General features: G+C 50.1%; 1 protein-coding gene across 5 annotated transcripts in view; it reads left to right on the top strand.

The window, feature by feature from the left end:
• The first annotated feature begins 653 nt into the window (after positions 1–653).
• The window catches only part of PREX1 (phosphatidylinositol-3,4,5-trisphosphate dependent Rac exchange factor 1), a 195,707-nt gene continuing 175,192 nt past the window's right edge, over positions 654–21,168 (top strand). For 2 of the 5 annotated variants that reach the window (XM_057529298.1, XM_057529295.1), the window contains exon 1: positions 655–1,417. In XM_057529298.1, coding sequence (XP_057385281.1) covers positions 1,205–1,417 — 213 coding nt within the window. In that variant the 5' untranslated portion in view covers positions 655–1,204. Of the gene's footprint in view, positions 1,418–21,168 lie in introns of all 5 variants that reach the window. The other 3 variants (XM_057529297.1, XM_057529296.1, XR_009005434.1) reach the window with 2 other exon arrangements.

Raw genomic sequence — 21,168 nt, 5'->3', positions numbered from 1 at the left:
GGGCAAGGTCACCCGAGGAAACTAGCAAGTGCGGGAGCTGGGATTTTAACCTGAACAGGCCCCAGAGGGATCTTCCCTTCACACCGTCTAGTGCGGCAGGTAAAGACATTTGTCTAGCAGTTTGCTGATTATCAAGGTCACACAGAGCAGCCTAGACTAGAAGCCGGGTTTCCAAAGGCCTTATGGGGGCTGGGGGTGTATGGAAGGAGGCTCGGGCAGAGCAGCTGCCACTTGATTAGTGACTGGAGAGCAGATAATAATTTCCTCTGGGAAAGGTTGGAAAGGGCAGGCTCATCTCATGGGGGGCACAGAAGTTATAAAGAAAGAGAAAAAAAGAAGGAAGGAAAGAAAAAGGAAGGGGAAAGAGAAAAGAGGGGGTAAGAGAGAGAACGAGAGAGCCGTGCGTCTTCCTTCCCAAGGTCGTGGCAGCGCCCGAGGGCACCCAAAGGCCTGGGTGTCCCAAAGGCAGGGGCTGGGGTCACCGCTTTCTTCCCGGGGCCGGCGGGGGCGCGCGTGGTGGGGAGGGCTTGCTCCTGAGCGGCTCCGCTGCCAGCTTTTCCAACCGGGTGTTGACTCAGCCCGAGCGGCGGCAGCCGGCGGCCGGACCTGCGTGTTTGTGCTGCGCGCGGTGGGTGTCGCGTGTGTCGGGGTGGGAGTGGCGTAGCCCGCGGCGGACGGGGGGGCGCCACGCGTCCGGGAGCGGAGTTGGTGCGTTGGCCGTGGCGGGCGCGCTGCTTCGGACTCTCGGGGCTCCGCGGGGCCCCTCGCGGAAGATTCTCGCCCAAGAGCCCCCGGCGCCCAGCTCAGGCCGAGCCGAGCTTCCGACGTAGCAGCCCAGCGCCGCGGCGCATCTCCAAAGGGCCCAGTGCGCGCGCGGAGCGCCTCTGCGGCCCGAGCGCGGCGTGGCACTTGGCAGACGCTCCCTTGGCGGCGGGGGGAGGCGGCGGCCTGGCCAGCCGTCTGGGAGCCCCGAGGGCCGGCCCCCTCCCGCCCCTCGTCCAGCCTCCGCGCGCTGCCTCCGCCCTCGGCCCGGGCCGCCCGCCCCCAGTCCCGCCTGCTCGCCCGCCGCGCCATGCGCCGGGCCCGCCGCTGAGCCCGGCCCGCCGGCGCGCCCCGTCCGGGATGGGGTGCCTGGACGCCTGAGTCGCCGCTCGGCGCGACCTCCGCGCGGGGGAAGGAGCCGGTGCCGCGCGGCCGCGCTAGGATGGAGGTGCCCGGCGGCAGCGATCCCAGCGGCGACGGGGCTGGGGACGGTGCCCACCTGGACCCCCGGGCACCCGGCGCCGCTGCGCCCATCTCCGGCCAGTGCGCGGCCGCCCGGGAGTCGGAGCGCCAGCTGCGCCTCCGCCTCTGCGTCCTCAACGAGATCTTGGGCACCGAGAGGGACTACGTGGGCACCTTGCGCTTCTTGCAGTCGGTGAGTGTAGCCCGGGGAGCGCGGGGACAGCCTCCGCTCCGGCCGCCAGCCCCGCTGCGGAGCGCAGGGGCCTCCGGCGCGGGGTGGTCCCCACAACCTGTGGCCACGGCCCCCGGGCGGCGCGAGAATCGCCTCAGACGTGGGGAGGGCGGCCTCCTCCAGAGCTGGGCTGTCGCCTCCCTGGCCGGCCCCGACCCGGGGTCTCCCTCACTCCGTTTCTCCCCACGGCACGCTGCCCTTTTGTCTTTTTCTTTCCCCCTCTCCGCCTTTCAAATAGTTTTTAAATTAGTTACATCCGTGAGGCAGGGTCTCTGGGAGCCAGGCGCCGGGAGCTTGGGTTTCTGCTTTTTTTTTTTCCCGGGGATTTCTTCGCCACCTAGTGCATCACAGACTACTCATCTAGGACGGACCCTAGAAATCCTAGAGCCCAGAGTCCCTAAGCGCCCAGTAGTGTAGGATAAAACCCAAAGCCCGGAGTAGGGACAGAGTCGACAAAACCCTGGGGTAGGACCCCTCTTTCCCACGCACACGCTTTTGCTGGACCTTGGGGACAGTGGGTTTCGAACTCACGACTCCGAGGTTCAGTCCCATCCTCCCCATCCCCAACTCCAAGTTGCAAAACCACAGCGTCAGATTCTGTAAAATAACTGAGCGCTTATTATGTGCCAGGAGCCTACGTTTGTCATGAGAAGGTTGAACCTTCACAAGTGGCCCATGAAGTAGGGACGAATATTTCCCTCATTTTTTAGATGGGAGAGTTTAGCTCCAGAGAGGTTGAGTAACTTGCCCAGAATCAAACGACTGGTTAATTGGGGATACCGGATTTTGAACCAGGGCAGTCCCAGCCAGTGCTCCAAACCCCTATTCTCGGCTGCATTTCTTTTTTTGTTTCTTCTTCTTCTTTTTTTTTTCTCTGTGAGAGGGAGGAAGGGGCCACTTCCCTACTCTCCTAGGAAGTGAGAAAAGTGGCTAGGGGGTGGGAGTGGGGTGAGCCTTGCTGGAAATTAGGAGACTCTGAGGTCTTTAATCTCCAAACCTCCTGCTGGGACCTCATTTACTCCCTTCTCTGCTCTAGGAAGTCTTTTAATCCTGGTTCAGGAAGGGCTGGCTGGGGGGGGGGGGGGCGGGGGCGGATGGTGTTTCCTTCAGAAACCCCAGAGCCAGGCTCTACAGCTCCCAGTCTCCAGGGGAAAGAGGGAGACTCTGGCATCCTCTGGGGTCCCCCGTAGCTTGGGGGTGCAGCTGAGGCTGTGTGAGGTCCGAGTTTTAACTCAAGGAGGACAGAGCCCTTCTCTCTGTGAAAAGAGGTGTGTGTGTTGAGGGGTGGATGGGCGGGGAGGAGAGTTGTGCAGAGGCATTGAAAACCATTTGGCTAAAGGACCCTTCTAGAAAGGCCTGTGAGAATGAGGCAGGGTTGGTCTTTCTTTCCCATCCCTCCCTCTCTCACAGTTAAAAAAAAAAAGAAAAGAAAAGAAAAGAAAAGAATCTGCTCAGTTTGAAGCTGGCAGTTTCTGAATTAAAGATGTAGACAGCCCTGGTATCTCTGAGCAACGTCAGATTCTAGGGAACTCCTCACTTCTCCTTCTAGCCACTCCCTGCTTCTCAGTCTGGAAGGGAAAGAGGAAAGACAAGCCGATTTTTATATTAATAGGAAAGAAAATATACGTCTTCCTCCCACATCCTTGCTCTGGATGGTGTGGTGCCTTTCAGAACAGATAGAGATGGCATTTGGGTTAGCTGTGGTTTTAAATTGTCCATGTGTAGAGTCTGAGGAAGCTGGAATGATGGAAATTGATTGGAATCAACCATCCTTATTATTAAAGAAACAGGAAAAAAAAGATTTCTCTACTTCCATATTATCTCCTTGACACTTTGAATTTGCTGAGCTCATCAGTTTTGTTTTTGTTTTTTTTGTATTGACCTGTCAGTTTTGAGATGAGCTGGTTCCGACTTGGACGTCTTGGATCACTCGTGCACATGTCCTGGCCTCAGTTTCCCCACTTGTCAAATGAGGGAAGGGGAATCCAGGCTTTCTTTCTGCCTTGTCCTTTTGGGTGTCCCCAAGCTGGTGCCTTGGGGACACCTGGTTGTGTAACCTGACTAGCGGTACCTCGTTTGTGAGCTGTAGGAGACCTCTCTTGTTTGGCTCCATCAGAAACGGTCCCTAAACAACCCAAGATCTTTCAGTTTTGAAAACCCAGGGCTTAGAGCTTCACCAACTGCTAATTACCAAGGCTTTCCATGGCAGCGAGGCTGGCAGCTTGCAGGCTGTGATTCTCTCCTGTCTTCCCACTCTCTCCTCCCAGCCTTTATACTTACTAAAGGCTTGTTCCCGCTCGGAAGAATGCTGGGTAATCCCTCCCTGCTTTTAATTCCATGTGGCAGAGGCAGGTCTCGTAGGGTTGCCCTGGCCTCCTTGTGTCCCTTGTTTTAAGGTCCTGTCGCCAGTAGAAATGAAGCCTTTGGGGTAGACTGAGCATTGTGCGAAATGCAGAAAAGCCAGTTCTAAGTTCCTGCTCTAGAGGAGGGCCAGGTTCTAGTCAAGGGTGGCGAAATGGGTGTTTACAGAAATCCAAGTATGAGGCTGGGCTCGAGCCAGACTGCTTGGGGTCGGGTCCTTGGGCTGTGTGAGCTTAGGCAAGTGGCTTGACCTTTCTGAACCTCACTTTCCTCATCTGTGAAATGGAGAATGATAATAGATCTTATAGGGTTTTTAAGAGGATAAGTGAGTTATATAAATATATATAAAGCAATTAGAACGGTGCCTAGCAGGTAGTAAGGCATTTCTAAATATTAGTTATTATCATTAATTGTTATATGATAATTAAATATTACAGATGATTAAGATTATAGGATTCTAGCATCTAGCAAGCAGGAGTAGTCAGGGAGGGCTGCCTGGAGGAAGTGAGATATGAGTCAGCACTGAAAGGAGGACAGAAACTCTGAGTGAATTTCCTTTTGACCATCTGCACTCCGGAACCAGTGGTTTTGTTTGGTTCCAGGCCTGGGGCTCTCTGGTTCCTCTAGAATCTCCCCATCATTGCCCACCTCCTTCAGGAACTGGATTGCACCTCCTCCCCTATCTCCGATGGGGACTGATGACTTTGGTGCCGTATTTTGTGTGTTTATTGAAGAGTCATGGAAAGGCAAGGACAGCCCTCTTGTATGGATGCTGGATTTCTCTTGGGGGACCCCATAGAGATTGTGGGAGAAAATGCCCCAGGTTTTGGCTGAACCTTGGATCTCAACATCTAGAAGCCCTGGCTGTGTTGGGTGCACCGTGTATTTTTTTTTTTTTTTTTAAAGATGAGTGGGTACCAAGGGGTAGGGGGTTAGGAGAGATGCACAGGTAGAGCACAAAGGATTTTTTTTTTCTTTTTTTCAAAGGAATTCCTTTATTTTTTATTATTATTTATTTATTTATTTATTTTCGGCTGTGTTGGGTCTTCGTTTCTGTGCAAGGGCTTTCTCTAGTTGCGGCAAGTGGGGGCCACTCTTCATCGCGTTGCGCGGGCCTCTCACTATCGTGGTCTCTCTTGTTGTGGAGCACAGGCTGCAGACGCGCAGGCTCAGTAGTTGTGGCGCACGGGCCTAGTCGCTCCACGGCATGTGGGATCTTCCCAGACCAGGGCTTGAACCCGTGTCCCCTGCATTGGCAGGCAGATTCTCAACCACTGCGCCACCAGGGAAGCCCGCACCGTGTATACTCTTGGGCAGTGTTAATAATGATAATAACAGTGACAGTCATTACTGTGTAGGAGCTGACACTGATTCATCGTTTACCCTTCTATCGATTCATTTGATCTTTCCAACACCCCTATGAAGGAAGTGCTGTCCTTATCCGCATTGGCAGATGAGGAAACTGAGGCATAGATAGTTTAAGTGAGCTGCCCTGGGTCATGTAGACAGCTGCCCACCCCAGAACTCATGTCCCTAGCCACTTCGCAGACTACATCTGGCTTACAAAGGGCTTGACACCTGCCTTATTAGGGTGGCAAAACTGGGATTCGAACCCAGGTCTCTGTGACCCTTACCCTCTGCCTCTGCTTCCTCTGGTTACTTCCCCTCTGTGACTCCTGTTCTCTCTTCCGCACAGCGGGCAGAACTTAGAAGAATGGAAACGTCAGGCTGCTGGGTTCCTCCTTTGCACTCCGTGTCTGTTCATGGCGTGAGGGTTGAATGTGGGGCTCTGGAGCCAGGCTGCTGGTGTTCAAATCCTGGCTTTACTCCGCACCGCCTGTAGATGGCCCTGGGCAGGTCACCAGCCTATTCTGTGCCTCAGTTTCCCCATCTGTACAATGGGCATAGTACAGCATCTGCTGCATCATAGGGGTGTTGTTGAATCCTCAGTGAGCCTGAGGTTAACGCTCTTAGCACTGTGCCAGGCACAAGTAGGTGCCCAGAATGCTCTGGTGGCTTTTTGGAGGACGTGCAGCAATGGGGGGCAGTTGAGGTTGTCTCTTTGGGGCTCAAAGTCTTCCCCCTTGAAGAGAGGCCGGGTGAGCCTTGAACCCACTTGCCTCTTGGTTGGATTGGTTTGGGGTCTCTGCCTGCAAGGGGGGTGGGGGGTCTGTCATCAGGGGTAGGTGCCAGTGGGTCCCCTGATGGGTGAGCCATCCAGCCTGGGCGGATGAGCTGAGAGACTCCTGCGTGGGGAGTGAGTGGTCAGCAGCCCTCCCCGAAGGGCTCCCCTTGCCTGAGGACAGAGACCTGTCACTCTCAGGCACCCAGAGGGTCTGCCTGAGGTGGCTGGGCCAGGGTCCCTGAGGATCAGGGGGTGTGGGCAGAAAGCTCCCAGAATATTTTCTGTGGTTCTGCTTTTTGGGGTTAGGAGACGAAAGCTTTTCTTTTCATTGGAGCTCTGCTTGCCAAAACAAGAAACTGTGGTTTTGTGTTGTCACTATTTTTTTTTTTTTTTAAGATTTTGTAGTCCTAGTCTGATACTAGGGAGCAGTGCTGGGGAGTGGGGACGGGGGGGGGGTACGTTTTAAATTCCGCGGTCACTGAAACAGAATGACCTAACCAGTGATGTGGGGGGTTTTCACAAGCTTGTGTTGTGCAAAGTAGGATGCTAAGAAGTTCCGCCTTGGGAAAAAAAGCACTAACCATAATATGATGTACGTTGTATGTATAACATTACAGGAGTTTGGAGAAAAAGATGGAAAGATGTATATCTTGTGAAGAAAGGCAAGCAGAAAGATGAAAAAGGAAAAAACGTTCTAAGAAAGGCTGTTTGTAATGCCCTTTCCACGTAAAATTATGCATATGTATGAGAATATATTTTTTACAAATCGCCGATGGAAGGAATTGTATTTTCAGCATGATTATTAGATGAATGCACAGCAATAGTAATAATAATTTTGCTAACACTTACGTAGTGCTAGATGTTTGTAAGCCCCGTATAAAGCATTCTCTGTGTATCAGCTCAAAAGTTCCAGGTATTATTGTGCTTACCATTTTACAAATGGAACAAAGGCACAGAGAGGCCAAGTCAGTTTCCCAAGGTCACACAGCCTGACCCAGCTGGGATTCAAACCCAAGTAGTCTGGCTGCATAGCCCCCATTCTTTACCGCTACCCTTAACTGCCCCAACATGGTGCTGTGTTCATGACCCAAATGACTGTCTTTGTGAGGCCTCTGGGCTGCCCAGGTGGGCGAGAATTAAGCCAAAAGGTCCAAATTATCTGAGCTTCAGGATGCTAGAGGGCCAGGACCAGGCCACTTTGTATTGGGCTGAACATTTTCAGGAAGCAAGTGAAAATTTTGTGCTGATAAAAACCTAAGCATCAGCAAGAGTTAGATGAGACCCATCTTTTGTGTATTGCAAACAGAGCTACGTACAGGTAAAGCCATAAAGAAATCAGACTGTTTTTCTCAGTGTGTATGTGTATAGGGAGCACCTGCTGCATATTCCGGGCAGTGTTTTAGGCCACAAAGATGCAGCCGTCAACAGGGCAAACGTGGTCCTTGTCCTTATGAGAAAGATGACTCAGGGATGCTAGAACTCGTGCATTGGAAAGAGAGTGCTCGTCAAATAAGCATCCCGGACACCCATTCACTATTATTCTGGTGTTTGCTCTTGTGACCATTTCTCTGTCACTTTAAGAAGAGATGGATGGGGTTGGTGTCCCCGGCTTCTGGAGGCTTCAAGGGGCATCTCTTTCTTAGAGAGTATCCCCCTTTATCAGGCCAGCGAGCAGAAGAGCTGTTGGGCTTGGGGCCACACCCTCAGATTAAGAAACCCACATCCTTTCTGCTTTACAGCTGCTCTTCTCTTAAAGCTTTTGCAAGAGTTGAGTCTTTGAAGTAAGCCATGCCTTGCTGCAGAACTTCACCTCCCAGATTTTTGTGATTTCTCTTCTTTTTTCCAATAGACACAGGTTCTCTGGCTGGAACCCTGGTGAGAGGTGGGCAGCCAGATTATGGTGTCCCACTGGCTTTGTTTCGCAGGCACCAGGTGAGGTCAGAGCTGGTTCTTGCCCCAGAATTTAGGAGACAAAGAACTTGTGAGCAAGCCAGGGGGTGGAGGGTCTGAGACCCCCCCCCCCGGAGGGACCCCCTGCGGAAGTTGCGGCCCCAAGGGGGGAGGTGAGCCCTGGTGAAGGGTGGTGACTCTGCAGCTGGTCAGGGTTCCAACCCGAGAGTTCTGGGGAGAGAGGGCTTGGGGGCCTTCTCTGGCGATTTGTGTTTTAGCCTGGATTCAACATCCTCAAACAGGTTCTACAGGGGGCATTTCCAGCCCTACTACCTGGTCTGGGGTGAATCCCTCCATCTTCCAACCTTCGGCACTATTGACATACTGGGCGGGATTATTCTTTGTTGTGGGGTTGTCCTGTCATTGCAGGATGTTTAATAGCAGCCTTGGCTTCTACCCACTAGATGCCAGTAGCGTCCCCTTCCCCCAGTTGGGACAATCAGAAATGTCTCTAAACATTGCCACATGTCCCCTGGGGACAAAATAGCCCCGGGCTGGGAATCACTGGCTAAAACCTCCTTTGACCACCAGCTCTGCTTTCAGACCACTTTAGGGCATTTACAGGCCTACATAGCCATGTATAGCATTGATGTGTATGTGTAAATGTGTATGTGTTTACATACATGGCATGGTACGGTTTGTTCTTTTCGCTCCGCAGTGTGTCTTGGGTTCATGGTTAAGAGCACAGACTCTACAGACGAATGGCCTGGGTTTGAAACCCAGCCCTGTGACCTTGGACAAGTCCTTTTGCCGCTACGAGCCCTGGTTTCCCCATCTGTAAGATGGTCGTAGCCCTCCTAGGGTGGCTGCCAGGATTGAGTGTAGTCATGCATGCACCTGGCACAGCTGAGTGCTGAGGGAGGGTCGGCCTCCCGGAAGTACTCGCCGCAGAAGGAAGCCCTGAGGAAGGAGGGAAGCCCTCCAGCCTCCCAGCCGAGTGTGGATTTTTAGGTTTATTTTTATTTTCTTGGGTCCTGGAGGACCAGAAGAGGATCTGCCTGCCCGCCCCTCTTTTGTCTTGTGGTCAGACACACAATCTGTGTTTACCCGCCTGGTTCCTTCCCCAGGGTGGAGCTGACAGCCGATCCCTTGTTTCTGGGCCAGGGGAGGTGAGGCTATTTCAGGCTGGCGGGACTAGGGCCACTGAAGGTTGGTAGAGGCAGGTGGCCAGTTGCCACGGAGATCTGAGGTCTTTCCTCCCCTCGCTGGAGAGGGTGGGTGGCTTCTGCAAGGGGCTACTCCCAGGAGGGGTGAGGCCAGGGTCAGAGCGGGGCGTGGGCAGTCAGTGCTTTCATTCACAAATTCACTTGTTCACTTAATAAACGGACGTTAAGCACCTACTAAGTGCCAGACACTGGGCTAGGTGTCGGCATGTGGCCAGTACAAGATGGACAAGGTTCTTGCCCTCATAGAATCTTCGGATAGTACAAAAAGAGGTCACTTGGGAAAGTGACAAGAGGTGTAATAATGATAAACTAGTCCACTGAGGCCCTGCTGTGTGCCAGGTACTATGTGAATTATCTCTTTGAACCCTTGCAATAACCCTCTGAAGTAGAGACCGTCATTATACCTATTTTGCAGGTGGGGAAACGAAGGCCCAGACAGGTTGAGTGACTCGCTCAAGTCCACACAGTTTGAGAGTGGGTGCACCAAGGAGGAAATAAAATGGGGATATGTTGGTGACAGGGACGGTGGCATCTTTTGAGATGGGGTGGTCAAGGGAGGCCTCTCTGAAGAGGTGGCATCTGAGCTGAGTCCTGTGACAGAGAAGGAACCAGCTGTGGAAAGAATCGAGAGAAGTGTGTTCCAGGTAGAGGGAATGGCACGTGCCAAGGCCCTGAGGCAGGACCATGTTTGGCTTGTTTGAGGAATAGCAAGAGGCCAGGGTGACTGGAGGGGAGGTGAGGTTGGCATGGGCAGCGGGGGCCTGGTGGCATGGGCCTCACATACATGGTGAGCAGTTTGGGTTTGAGTCTTAGTGGGCTGAGGAGCCCCTGGGGGGTGAGATGGCTTCCTGCTTCCCGGGAGGGAGGGGGCACCCCTTGTTTTCTGTTCAAGAAACTGATTTGTATGATTAAAAACTGTTAGGTGGCACCTTGGACTCCACCCTCCACTCACAGCCGTCATAACAGCACTTTACCTCGTGTCAGCTCTCACCTCTGCCCTTGGGGGAAATGTCTTTTTCAGACCCACTTCACAGATGAGGAACACTGAGGCACACAGGGTAACTTGCCCAGGGACACACCATCTGGAACTGGCCGTCGCCTCCTCTGCTCTCACCCTTGCCTCCCACGGTCTGTTCACCATACACAGCCCGAGGAGTCTAGTTAGCACTTAAGTTAGGTCATGCCGCTGTGCCGCTCAAAGCCCTCCTGTGGCTGCCACCGCCCTCAGAGTAAAAGCCACGTCCTTAGAGTGGCCTGGAAGGTCCTGCATGATCTGCCCCTGTCACTTCTCCCATCCCTCTCCTAGTCATCTTTTTTTCTCATACAGTTTTTTTTCTTTAATTGAGATGTGATTCACACACGGTAAATTTTACCCCCTAAAGTGTACAATTCTGTGGTTTGGGGTGTATTCGCAAGTTGTGCAATCATCACCGCCATCTAATTCCAGAATCTCCTGTTGGTCTCAGTCCCTCCCTCACTTCCCTCCAGCCACATTGGCCCTTTCTCAGATGCACCTGGCATGCTCCTGCCTCAAGGTCTTCTGACTTGTTCTTTCTGGAATGCTCTTCCTCCAGTATCCCTGTGGCTCACTCCTTCAGGCCTCTGCTCAAATGTTATGGTCTCCATGAGGTCTTTTCTGACCACCCCCCCACTTCTAATTCGAAATTGTACTCCACCCCCACTCACCACTTCCTGTCTCCTTTTCTCTGGGTGGCTTTTAATTTACTGTCTCTCTCCAGCACCAAGAACAATGCCTAGCACATAGTAGGTCCTCATGAAATATTTGTTGAGTGAAGGGGAAAAAAAGCCTCTCCTCTGTATACATGTTTATATATTTTTAAAATAATGTGATTATCTTGATTTATATAACTGCTAAATATTTTTGTGTGGACTTTTGGGGCCCAGGGTCTGGCCCAGACTGTCTGGGTCTGAATTGTGTCTCTGCCCCTCAGTGGTTGTGTGGCCCTAGGCAAGGAGCTTCCCCTCTCTGGGCCTCAGTTTCCTCATCTGTAAATGGGTTGGGACACTTTGCTCAGTGTCTGGGACATGGCCAGGCTCCAGTCAATGGTGGTCGTTCTTTCATTAAAATTATTATTATGTTTTAAATTCTTAGTATTTCCCTATTTTTTGTACAAGGACAGTTACAGGGTCTCATCTTGAAAAAAGCGCCTCAGATCATTCCTGGGGCTTGAAATAAGCAACTGAATTCATTTTGACCAAGTGGCCCCTTGCCCCGGACTCCTGGTCTCTGTACTCTGAAGGCAGCTGGGAACAAGGGCATCTCTGGGATGACTGGCATTTGGAGCTAGAAGAGATTAGCCATCTCCTTCCCTAAGGAACCCACTTAAGGATAGAAAAAAAATGGTCAACTTCTCAAAAATGCGTTAAGGCCCCCCCAGCACCCCACTCTGAAATCCCTCCACAGACTTGAGTAGACATGGAATAAACCATTCCCTACTTCCTGGGTGAGGCTGTTACACATCCTGCTTCCTTTGTAGTCTCACAGTTGTGCAGATGAAGAAACTGAGGCCCAGAAATGTGAGGCCACTTGCCCAGGATCACAAGAGAGGACGTATCCGTTATCTATTGCCGTATAACAAATTACTCCACAGTTAGTAGTTTGAAGCAGCCCTGTTGATAATCACCTTGTAGTTTCTGTGGTCAGAATTCTGGGCATGATGTAATTGGGTTTCCTGCTCCAGGTCTCACGAAGCTGCAGTCATGGTATTGGCCAGGACTGTGGTCTTGTCTGAGTCTTGGGGGCCTCTGCTTAGGTTCTTGGTCGAATTTAGTTTCTTGTGGCTGTAGGACTGAAGTCCCCATTTTCCTGCAGGCTATTTGCTTGTGATGACTCTCACCTCCTAGAGGCTGCCCTCAGGTCCTTGTCATGTGCCCCCTTAAACATGGCCCCTTCCCATAACCTAATCACAGGAATGAACTCAGCTGCATGGTCCCACCTATTCAAAATGAGAACAGATCCTCCAGGGCATGTATACAAGGGAGCAGGACACCTGGGGGCCATCTCAGGCTTCTGCTTACCACCACGGTAGGTGGTGGATTTGAACTCAGATTGATTCCAAAGTTCATGTTCTTGACCACTGTGTGTTGTTTTTTCCCTCTCTGGCCCTGTCCAGGATGGACCCTAAGTGAGGTGCATTGATTGGTTGGTGGAGTCATTGGGTTCATTTTGAGCGAGATGGCTTAAGTGCGATGTCGGTGGGATGCCACTTCCCTCCCTGGCAGGACCTGGTCTCTCTTAACACAGACTCCTGGTGTGTCTTGAAGTGATTTGCTGATTGGGTTGTTGAGAATAAGCCCGGAGCATCTGCTCCCCTAGGTCCCCTCCCCACTCCTAGTGGGGGTTTAGGCTCAGACCTGGCCATGGGGCAGGTGCCTGATGGCTCCCTCCTTTAGGAGACATTTGTGTCATATGTTGTCACCCTAAGGGTGGGATAGGGATTGCGGCAGCCATGCTGGTTGGTATTGATTTCTAAATATTGGGGCTTTTTCAGATAACTTATTATTTAGTGATTTTTAATTTAATTCTGTTGTGCTCAGAGGATATGCTCTGTGGATTTCCAGCCCTTTGAAATGCTGGTTTACGACCCAGCATACGTCTGCCTTAGTGACCATTCCCTGTGCACTGGAAAAGAATGTGTGTAGGCAGACCTCAGAGATATTGCGGGTTTGGTTCTAGACCACCGTAATAAAGTGAATATTCCAATTCAGGGAATCACACTAAATTTTTGGTTTCCCAGTGCATATAAAAGTTATGTTTACACTATACTGTAGTCTATTAAGTGTGCAATAACATTATGTCTAAAAAAACAATGTACATACCTTAATTAAAAATATTTATTGCTAAAAAATGCCAAAACAATTGCAATAGTAACATCAAAGATCACTGATCACAGGTCACCATAACAAATATAATAATAATGAAAAGGTTTGAAATATTGTAAGAATTACTAAAAGTGACCCAGAGACATGAAGTAAGCAAATACTGTTGGAAAAATGGTGCCTACAGTCTTGTTCGACACAGGATTGCCACAAACCTTCAATTTGTAAAAAACACAATATTTGCGAAGCATGATAAAGTGAAGCGTGATAAAATGAGGTCTGCCTGGACTCCTCTGTTGTTGGGTAGAATGTTCAACAAATGCCATTTAGATCAGGGTGGTTTATAGTGTTGTTCAGGTCTTCTGTGTCCTTACCGACTTTTGGTCCCCTTGTTCTACCAGTTACTGGTAGAAGTCTCCAACTATGGTTGTAGGTCTGTGTATCTCTTCCTTGAATTCTTTCAGTTTTACTTTAAAGTCCTTTTGTTGGAACATACACATTTATGATTATGTCTTCCTGATGAATTGAGTCTTTTATCATCATGAAATACTGCTTTTCACCCCGATAATGCTCATTGTCTTGAAGTCTCTTTAGTCTGATATTAATATAGCCGTGCCAGCTCACTTATGCTTTCTGCTTTCCATCTCTTTCCTGTTAGCCTCTTTGTGTCTTTATATTTCAAGTCCATCTCTTATAGGCATCACAGAGCTGAATCTTGCTTTTTTTATCCATACCGACAGTCTCTGCCTTTTAATTAGACTATTTACCTCACATACATTTAATGTAATTATTGACAGGTTGGGTTTAGGTCTAATATCCTGCCATTTCATTCTGGTTTGTTTGATGAGGCAATGGCAATCAAAAAGGATCTCCTTCTTCCCCATCCCCATTGCGCTAAAGGTAAGGGGAGCAGGAAATTGAGGTTGATTGAATTCAGACTCCTTGCTGTGGCTTACAAAGCCTCTGTGATCTGGACTGTGCTCACCATGCCAACCTCATCCCTCCCTGCATTCACTATGTCCTGGCCCCATCAGCTTTCTTTCTGTTCTTGAACTTGCTAGGCTGGTGAACCTTTTCATTTGCTGTTCCTCTTGCTTGCATCACCTTTTTTTAAAAAAAAATTTTTTTTTTTAACTTTTTTGGGTTTATTTTATTTATTTATTTATTTTATTTATGGCTGTGTTGGGTCTTCATTTCTGTGCGAGGGCTTTCTCTAGTTGTGGCAAGTGGGGGCCACTCTTCATCGCGGTGCGCGGGCCTCTCATTATCGCGGCCTCTCTTGTTGCGGAGCACAGGCTCCAATCGCGCAGGCTCCAATCGCGCAGGCTCAGTAATTGTGGCTTACGGGCCTAGTTGCTCCGCGGCATGTGGGATCTTCCCAGACCAGGGCTCGAACCCGTGTCCCCTGCATTGGCAGGCAGATTCTCAACCACTGCGCCACCAGGGAAGCCCGCCTGCATCACCTTTAACTGTGCCATGCATCAGGGGTCCTTCCCTCTTGTTCAGCTGTAACTCCAGTGTCACTTCCTCAGACAGCCTTCAAGTCACAGTCTCTGTATCACCACACCTGTTTTCTTCTTGGTCACTGTCACTCCCTGAAATAATCTTGTCTGTTTACTTGATTAGTGTCTGTCTACTCCACTAGGATATAAGTCATATGGTCTGCTGTGTTCACTGACACCCCTCCAGCACCTAGCACATAATGGGTGCTCTGTTAGTGTGGGTCGAGGGAGTGAATGTGTGAGTGAAAGGGATCGAATGGGGTGCACTCTGTGGCAGAGGCCCTCCTGGTGCCTGCCACCAGGCCTCCCTGGTTCCTTGACTTTGGGGAGCATGGACCCCAGCGTGGGGAGTGGCTGCAGGCTGGCATCCTTGACCTCCTGCCCTTACCACGCTGGGAGGGCAGAGGGAGCTCTGTGCGGTCCCAGCCACTAGCTGATGGCTGGCCAGGCTGTCAATTGGGTGGTCTTTTAAGGTTTATTTCCCCTCGATCACAAAGGTAATAAATACAGTGGGGGCGTGTGTGTCAAAAGCCCATTCCCTTATGTCCGTTCAATTACAGGCTCTCTCTTATGGAACCAAGTATGATAAAATGATGTTTTATGTATGTACCTGGCTGTATATGTTATAGGTTTCTACATATGTTCGGGGGTCTAGACGTAGAACTCCAGTGTGCTGTATTTGTGGACATTTTAATGTATTTTTTCAAAGTTAATTTTTTGGTAACTTTTTATTTTGACATTTCAAGAATATAGAGCACCCTGTATACCTTTCACCTGAATTCACCAATTGGCCCTGGGCTACATTTGTTTTAAAATTCTCCCCTCGTCTTTCCCTTCCTTCCCACTTCCCCTGCCCTCTACATACACACATATGTGTGCATACACACACACACACACACACACACACATTATTATTATTTCTTTGATCCATTTGAGAGTAATTGCAGACGTGATGTCCCTAAATAATTCAGCATGTATCTCCTAAGAACACGGACATTCTCTAACATAACCACAAGACACTGAACAAAATCAGGAAATGTAACACTGATAGTAAATTATACAATCCATGGGAATTACCTGGCTGTCCAGTGGTTGGGACTCCATGCTTTCACCACTGAGGGCCCAGGTTCAGTTCCTGGTTGGGGAACTAAGATCCCACCAGCCATGTGGTACAGCCGAAAAAAAAAAAACAACTTATACAGTCTGCAATCTATATTCAAATTTCACCTATTTTCCCAAAAATGTTCTTTATACCTCCCCTCCCCTCCTTCCCCATCCCCAGTCCAGGGTCCAATCCTGGATAATGCATCATGTTTCGTTGCCTTCTTTGGCGATTTTGACTGTGTGTGACTTTTAGCCTTGTGTGGGTAGCAGGAACTCTCCACTAAGATGTGGCTCTGCCAGTGCTTGTCCCAGGCTACTACTTACCTGCTCTGTGGCGTTGGGCAAATGCCTCTTGGGCCTCAGTTTCTTCGGCTATAAAGAGGGGAAATCTCTGTTTCTCCCCCGTAGGCTTCTTCTCGTCCACACATTTCATTGAGTGCCTGGCTTTGTTGTAGATGCTGGTGAGTCAGCAGTCACAGGGCAGGCAAACATCTGGGCCCCCGGGGGGGCGGCTGACAGGAGAAGGTTAGGTGGAGTAAAATAGTAGGTGCTGGGCACAGAGCTGGCTTCCAGGGACGCCCTCCACGCATTGGCCGTTTTTGCTGTCTCTGCTCTTTGTAGAACATTTGGAAAATAAAGACAAGCAAAAAGATCTCACCCTTCCAAACAGTCACTTCACCTTTTGGTACATTTCCTGCTTGCTCTTTGCGTTCTGTTCGAGCTGAGGTGTGATCACACTGCACACACGATGTTTCGTCTTACTTCTCTTGCCCCTTCTGTGCAGCTCCTCATGTCCCTGCCAAGCACTCTTCATCACTAAGCCTTTAATGGCTTCGTAGTGAAACGTGGGGCTCTGGATCCGCTCTGTCCAGGTCGAGTTGTTAGGGAACTGTTGACTGAAACCTCCCACCTTGGCCAAGCCCGCTTGCCTGAGCTGTCTCACAACCGGAGGTCCCGATAAGTAACACGGTGCCGCTGTGGAAAACTAACCGGAAGAATTCGGGAGGGGCCTAAAGAGGGAGGAGACAACCAACCTCCCAGAGTACTTCGCGCTGGAATCCATTTTGGCTGAGAGATGCGTGCGCGCGGAGGAAGGACCCAGACTCAGACTATGGGCCACGCAAGGTGACTGGCCAGAGACAACCCGGAAACTAACCCCATTACCATAAAACCTGAGACTGCGAACCACGTGACAGAGCAGTTCTCCTGGGGTCCCTGACCCTGCTGCTCTCTGCCCAGGCGCCCCTTTCCAGTAAAGTCTCTTGCTTTGTCAGCACGTGTGTCTCCTCGGACAGTTCATTTCCAGGTGTAGACAAGAGCCCACTCTCGGGCCCTGGAAGGGGTCCCCCATCCTGCAACAAAATCCTGGCTACTTACCGGCTGTGTAATGTGGTCAAGCTGCTTTACCTGGGCATGCCTCACTTCCGGAAATAGTGCCCACCTCTTAGATTGATGGGGAATTAGATTAATTAAGATCTGGAAGATCTGTAAGCTCTCAAAACAGTGCCTGGCACATGGTAAGTACTCCGTATTTATTAGCTATAATTATAATAATTATTATAATAACATAATATAATATACTAATAAAATTATTATCAGTTAACCATTCCTTTTATATTGGGCATTTACATAGATTTCAGCTTTTCACAATTACAGAGTACACGCGTCTTTGTTCAAGTTGCCAGTTCTTTTATTGATTCAGTAACTGGGGGCTGAAGAAACTTTGGTTTAGGGCCTTTTGGTATTTTTTTTAATTTTTGGCTGCGTTGGGTCTTCGTTGCTGCACATGGGCTTCCTCTAGTTGCGATGAGCAGGGGCTACTCTTTGTTGCGGTGCGTGGGCTTCTCATTGCAGTGGCTTCTCTTTTTGCGCAGCACGGGCTCTAGGCACGCGAGCTTCAGTAGTTGTGGCACATGGGCTCCGTAGTTGTGGCTCGCGGGCTCTAGGGCGCAGGCTCAGTAGTTGTGGCGCACAGGCTTAGTTGCTCCGTGGCACGTGGGATCTTCCTGGACCAGGGCTCGAACCCATGTTCCTTGCATTGGCAGGTGGATTCTTAACCAGTGTGCCACCAGGGGAGCCCCGGGCCTTTTGGTCTTTACTAACCCAAAGAAATCATTGGCACCTAGAATCCTAGAATCGGGTTGTAAGAGCTGAGAGAGACCATGACATCATCTCACCCATTCATTTCATTTTTCCAGAAGGGGAGACTGAGGCCCAGAACTGTTCAGTGACTTGGTCCAGGCTTACCAGTTGAGTTTGTGGGTGAGATGGAACTTGAAATTGAAAGCAGACTCCTATCCCATGATTGTTCTGCTTTTGTCCAACAGCCCAGATGCTTGGAGGGCAGAGAGGGAGCTTTAAGTTGTGTTCAGACGAGTTGGAGGAATCTTGTGTGCCTAGAGGATGCCTTTGGGAAACTTTATTTTCAGATTCTGTAACTTTAGTGACCATAAATGGTATGTGTGTGTCTGTGTGTCTGTGCCTGTCTGTCTGTCTTACTATCATTCATCCTCCATGGGTCCATAGCACCATGAGTTCCAAACTGGGGGTCCTCAAGCCAGCGCAGGCCCGTAAATAGGTTTTGTCAGGCCTGTACAGTGTTTTAAAATTTTTTAATTGGTTGCCAGCATTGAAAAATCAAGAAATTTCATACAAAAATTTATATTTCTTATTTCTTAAATAATCAGAAGATCTGCCCACATCAAGCTTGCATGCCTAAAGGCCAACACTTGGCTGGAGCTGAACAGCAGCTGCCTTCTTTAGACGGGGCTTGCAGTCTTCAGTTTGCCACAGTCTCCACCCTTCTGTAATGTCCCTGACATTGAAACCAAATATTGGTTACCATTTATCATTGTGCTTGCTCTGCTTTTTTTTGTTTTTTGTTTTTTTTTAAATACAGCTAAGAGGACATTGGAATATTTTTTCCAGCCGTTGTTTCTATCAAATGGAAAACTGAAAGCCAGACCAAGAGGGTTACATCTTTTAAGAAACAAAGGAGGGGCAGGTTTCCCGTTGGAAAAAGGATGTGTTTAATAAGCAAAAAAGTGCTTTTTTGTTAAAAGGATGTGACTTTCATTGTCATTACGAAGGACACCCATCCAGTCCCCCCTCCTCCCCACTTAAGCAGCTGAGTTTGAGATACATCTTGGTAGTTTGTGGGTGGTCCTTCTATTCTCTGAGGTGAGTAGAGGGGGAGAAGGTGGTTGTCTCTTAGAGGATGATTCTCTTATCCTGACTTCATTTCCTGTGGCCTGTGGGCAATCATTCTCTTTTCTTTTTTGCAACATCAGCGGTTGAACTGGAGGTTGCCACATTCATCTGTCCTATTTCCTGAATCTTGTTCTGTACTTATGTTCCTTTGGGAGATCCTGGGGTGCAAATCCCAGGGAGGAAGCAGTGAGCTCCTACAAGGGTGTTAGGGGGTCCCTCAGCTACCGTCTGGGGCCTCCTCTTGGACTTCAGGACCCTGGTACCATCCCAGTCAGGCTTGGTGTCTTCCTGCGCTTGTGCAGCCCCGTGGAAACCTCTCCCCTGCTTTGTTTCTCCCAAATCTAGAAGGTTTTAAAACAACAACAACTATAATAACAACAGTAATAGCACTGCTCTTGCTCACAAGATCAGCAAATGCTGGTTGTCAATATTCTTTGGTTGCAAGTGACAGAAAACCCAGCTTAAACTGCCTTCAGCAGAGACGGGAATTGCTTGGCTTGTGTTAAGGAAGGGTCTGTCTGTTGTCCTGGGGTGGCCTCTGATTGGCTGCCTTGAGTCATGTGCCCATCACTGAGCCTGACTGGCCAGGTCTGGGTGAGGGGCCCACCTGTACCACATGGCAGTGGGGGAGCCATGGTTTCCGGAAGGGAGACTCCAGGGTGCTGGGACCAGAAGAAGGGGAGGGATGCCAGCTGGGAGCATCTCTCCTCCTCTGTGCTGGTACCATCATCCCAGATTGGAAGCCTTTACCTTCTCCTGAGTCTTGGGTCACAGGGAACCCTGTTGTCATTTGGGCTGCCTGCAGTGCCCCGTGGCTTTTCCACATCCTACCTCAAAGCCTTCCTCACATCCTGCTTCCTCAAGAGGTCTTCTCTGACTGTTCTGGCTCTTTCCGTGGATCTAGTAATAGCATCAGCATCCACATGTGTGAGATGTCTTCAGTGGACATGTCTCAAGCAGCATAACCTCCCAGGAATCTGGCGGGGAAGATGTTCCAATGTTGCCTATTTTATGGATGAGGAAACAGAGGCTCAGAGAGGTTCAGCAACCAGAAAGGCTTGAGGGTCACACAGCATCCTTTTCTCTCATTGGAGGCTCCATCGTGTGTGTTTTGTCTTCTCTAAGGCCATACAACCTGGGTTTGAATCCAGGTTCTGCCCCTTCTAGGTGTTGTCACCTTAGGAAAATGGCTTAACCTCTGTATCTGGGGGAAGAACATTCCAGGCATAGGGAACAGCAAGTGCAAAGGCTCTGAGGCAGGAGCATGTTTCAGGAACAGCAAGGAGGCCAGAGTGGCTGGAGTAGAGTGAGCCAGGTGAAGCGTGAATTGGAGGTGAAGTCAGGGAGGTAACAGAAGGGTGGGGGAGGCTGGTGGGCAGATTGTACAGGGTCTTGTGGGCCATTGTAAGGACTTTGCATTTTACTTTGAGTGAGGTGGGAGCCCTTGGAGCTTTTGAGCAGAGGAGGGACAGAATCTCACTTAGCTGTCACAGGATCCCTCTGGCTACCAGTGGAGAATGGACTGTAGCGGGGCAGGGTGGAGGAAGAGGGAGGAGGTTGCACGGTAGCCCAGGTGGAACAACATGGCAGCTGGGGTCTGGGGTGTTCCACAGGTGGCTAGAAGTTAGTTAATTGCCCCTCCTTTGTGCTCCTGTGTTGTTCGTTAGCTGTATGACCTTGGGTCCTGGCTTTATCTCATTGAGCCTCAGTTTTCACATCTGTAAAACGGGGTTAATGGTGTTACTTCTCTTATCAGGCTGTGGGCATGAGTTAACATGCGATGATAAATGTAAAGTGTTTCCCGGAGTGCCTGGCACGTTGTAAGCTCTCAGCAAATATTTGTGGAGTAAACCAGTGAGTGAACGACAGGGAGTTTGGGGCTACTCCAGCTCTGCCCAAGGCATCTGCCCATGAGGTAGCCCCAGAGCGGGAAGCATCCCGTCCCCCTGCCCAACTCTACCCTCCTCCTCCCCACACACGGAGATCTGAATGAACAGAACCCAGAATGTTCTGGCAACAGTCGCTCCCTCTTTCCTAGTGACAAAGACATCTTTGTTATGCCTGGGTGTGAAATCCATCTCAGAAATGAGGATGGTGCAAGCTCAGGAGGCAGCTCGCAAGGATGGGGAGGAGCTTGGGAGGAAGACATCTCAGGGCCCTGCAGAGGGACAGCCTGCTCCCGCACAATCATCTGGCCTCATGTGGGTCCAGAATGCTCTTGAACTGGTAGTACTTTGTGGAACGAGAACTACGTGGAGCCGCATTTCTGCTGAGAAACCACATCAGTCAACAGTACCTTCTGTAGCATTACCATTATCTCGCTCTCACACACAGAGGAAGTGATAATACCCAGTGCTGGTGTGCCTGCTGGGAAATGGACAGTTCCATAGGATTGCTGTCAGGAGTATTAATGCTGCTGTCTTTTGGGAAAAATAGTCTGGCCATGTTTTCTTA

Source organism: Balaenoptera acutorostrata, chromosome 15 (genome assembly GCF_949987535.1).
Source record: "Balaenoptera acutorostrata chromosome 15, mBalAcu1.1, whole genome shotgun sequence".
Classification (NCBI taxonomy): domain Eukaryota; kingdom Metazoa; phylum Chordata; class Mammalia; order Artiodactyla; family Balaenopteridae; genus Balaenoptera; species Balaenoptera acutorostrata.
Note: the sequence above shows the minus strand (reverse complement) of the source record. Positions and strands in the feature narration are given on the sequence as shown.